Genomic DNA, 2,482 nt, shown 5'->3' on the forward strand with positions numbered 1-2,482 from the left:
GAGAAAAAATTACAGGGAGGTGTATGGTGGGGCTAGAGGACTCAGATGACATGGGACTAAAATTTTATTTATAACATGGCATCTCAAAGCTCAATACATAATGAAAGAGATTTATGAGTTTATAACCTGGGGTGTCAGGACCAGCTCCCGTCTTAATGACACATCTTCAGAACCATTAGCTACATTCTAGCCTTAGTTACTTTACAAAATGGCTGTGATTCCAAACAAGAGGCTTAGAAGAAGAAACTTTCATGTGTGTGCTTGTGGAGACGGAGGAGTCTTGCTCTGTGTGTGTGGAGATAGAGGAGTCTTCCTCTGTGTGGAGATGGAGGAGTCTTCTTGTGTGTGTGTGGAGATGGAGGAGTCTTCCTCTGTGTGTGTGGAGATGGAGGAGTCTTCCTCTGTGTGCTTGTGGAGACGGAGGAGTCTTCCTCTGTGTGTGGAGATGGAGGAGTCTTCTTCTGTGTGTGTGGAGATGAAGGAGTCTTCCTCTGTGTGTGTGGAGATAGAGGAATCTTCCTCCTCTACACTAGAATTCCCCTCTAGACCCATTAGCCACTTGCACTTGAAAACCAGTTTTCAGTCAAGATTTTCCTTCCCGGTGACTAAAGCTAACTTTCTATCCTTTCGCTTTCTGTTTCTTTTTTAATTATTAAATGACTTTAATGACACCCCGAGCAGCTGTGCAGCTTCCCCCTTTCTGGGAGCACGGCGACCTGCTGTCGGTGCTGAAGTTCTGGTAGGACTGAAGCTCCAGGCTGCAGGCCTTCCGGTTAGGGTCGGTTTGGGGATCTTCCCTGTGTGTGTGACAGCTGCCTCCTAGCTTATGATTCTGGATCCTCATCTCCGCCTTTGACAGAAAGACCCATGGTGCTGCTGTGTCGCCATTAACCTCACATATAAGAAAAAGACTCTAGTCCCACCTTGATGTCCTCGTGAATAAGGGGTTGTCCAATCAGTAAACATAAGCAGAAAATTATCAGTTCTTGCATATCAAATGTATTCTGTCTTCTCGGCCCCTTGAGCTTTAATCTTTTCTTCCAAACTACAACACATACCCTCCAGCACCTCCCCCCGTCAACTGCAGACCACTGTCCAATCTAAATGTCCTCAGTGTCCACTCCCGCGTGCTTCATGTTGATATACATTTCCCAGTCCTCTGATACAAGTGGCTTTTCTCTTGACACAGGAATTTTATTTCCTTCTGGAAGCTGTGCTCAGACCTGATTCTCATTATTATCTGGAAAACAAGGAGGAAGGCACAGTCTAGACACCAGCACCCCTTTGGATATAAATGAGACCCCCCCCCCCCGCAGGATGTCATAAGGTCTTTCCAGTCCAGTCGAGGGAAAGATGAAACCTAGAAATCCATGAGCCACCCTTTCTCAGCCTTTTCAAATTCATGTCCTTGGACATGTGTCTTAAGAAAGCTAAATGGTAGCTAAAATGTTTACAAACCCTTACTGAGTAATTGAACCTGAGATTAACCATAGATTCTCAAAGAATTATGTGTGCTCGGCCAATAAAATTAATACGGAAAACCAGTTGAGTCAAATGATAAATTCTATCCAACTGCATTCCTAAAGCTCACTAGCGCTATTCTGTCCTCTGGAGCTCTGCTCTAATTAGTCAGACGATTTACATCCAATCTGCACTTCTATTTTTGCCAATAGAGCCAAAGCTCATTTTCAGTTTCTTATATGACCAAACTGTTTGACTGACAGACACCCATGACTGCAGAGGAGCCAAGTGTGTAGCAGTGTGCATGTCAAAACTACAACTTGATACATGTATAGGCAAAGGGAGAAAGGGCAGGGAAAGGGTAGGAGAGCCCGTCTGTAAGAGAGCTCACCACAATCCAGGTAGGAGAGACTTGCGGTTAGCTGATTAGTGAGGTGTACCAGATCTGGTGCCAATACAGATTCTGCTCTTAAAATTGTATAAAATACCATCCAAGGCTGGAGAGATGTCTCAGTGGTTAGTAACACTTGCTGCTCTTGCAGTGGACCCAGGTTCAGGTCTCAGCACCCACATGGAGACTCATAACTGCATGAAACTCCAGTTCCAGGGGCTCCAACACCCTCTTCTGATATCCACTTCTGCATAAACATGGTATACATAAACTCACGCAGGCACGCATTACAGTGATAGACACATCCTCACACAGACACACATTACACTGATAGACACATCCTCACACAGACACATTACAGTGATAGACACATCCTCACACAGACACACACTACACTGATAGACACAGCCTCACACAGACACACACTACACTGATAGACACATCCTCACACAGACATACACTACACTGATAGACACATCCTCACACAGACACACACTACACTGATAGACACATCCTCACACAGACATACACTACACTGATAGACACATCCTCAGACAGACACTACATGATAGACACATCCTCACACAGACACACATTACACTGATAGACACATCCTCACACAGACACACC

The 2,482-nt window shown here is 45.0% G+C and overlaps 1 protein-coding gene across 1 annotated transcript in view; it reads right to left on the reverse strand.

The window, feature by feature from the left end:
- Window positions 1–249: 249 nt before the first annotated feature.
- Window positions 250–2,482, reverse strand: part of Setd4 (SET domain containing 4) — an 83,320-nt gene continuing 81,087 nt past the window's right edge. The window contains exon 10 of the mRNA XM_050162008.1: window positions 250–1,240. Within this exon, the coding sequence (XP_050017965.1) occupies window positions 1,133–1,240 (108 nt within the window). The 3' untranslated portion in view covers window positions 250–1,132. The remainder of the gene's footprint in view (window positions 1,241–2,482) is intronic.

Source organism: Alexandromys fortis, unplaced genomic scaffold (genome assembly GCF_014885135.2).
Source record: "Alexandromys fortis isolate MF-2015 unplaced genomic scaffold, M_Fortis_MF-2015_v1.1 scaffold_128, whole genome shotgun sequence".
Classification (NCBI taxonomy): domain Eukaryota; kingdom Metazoa; phylum Chordata; class Mammalia; order Rodentia; family Cricetidae; genus Alexandromys; species Alexandromys fortis.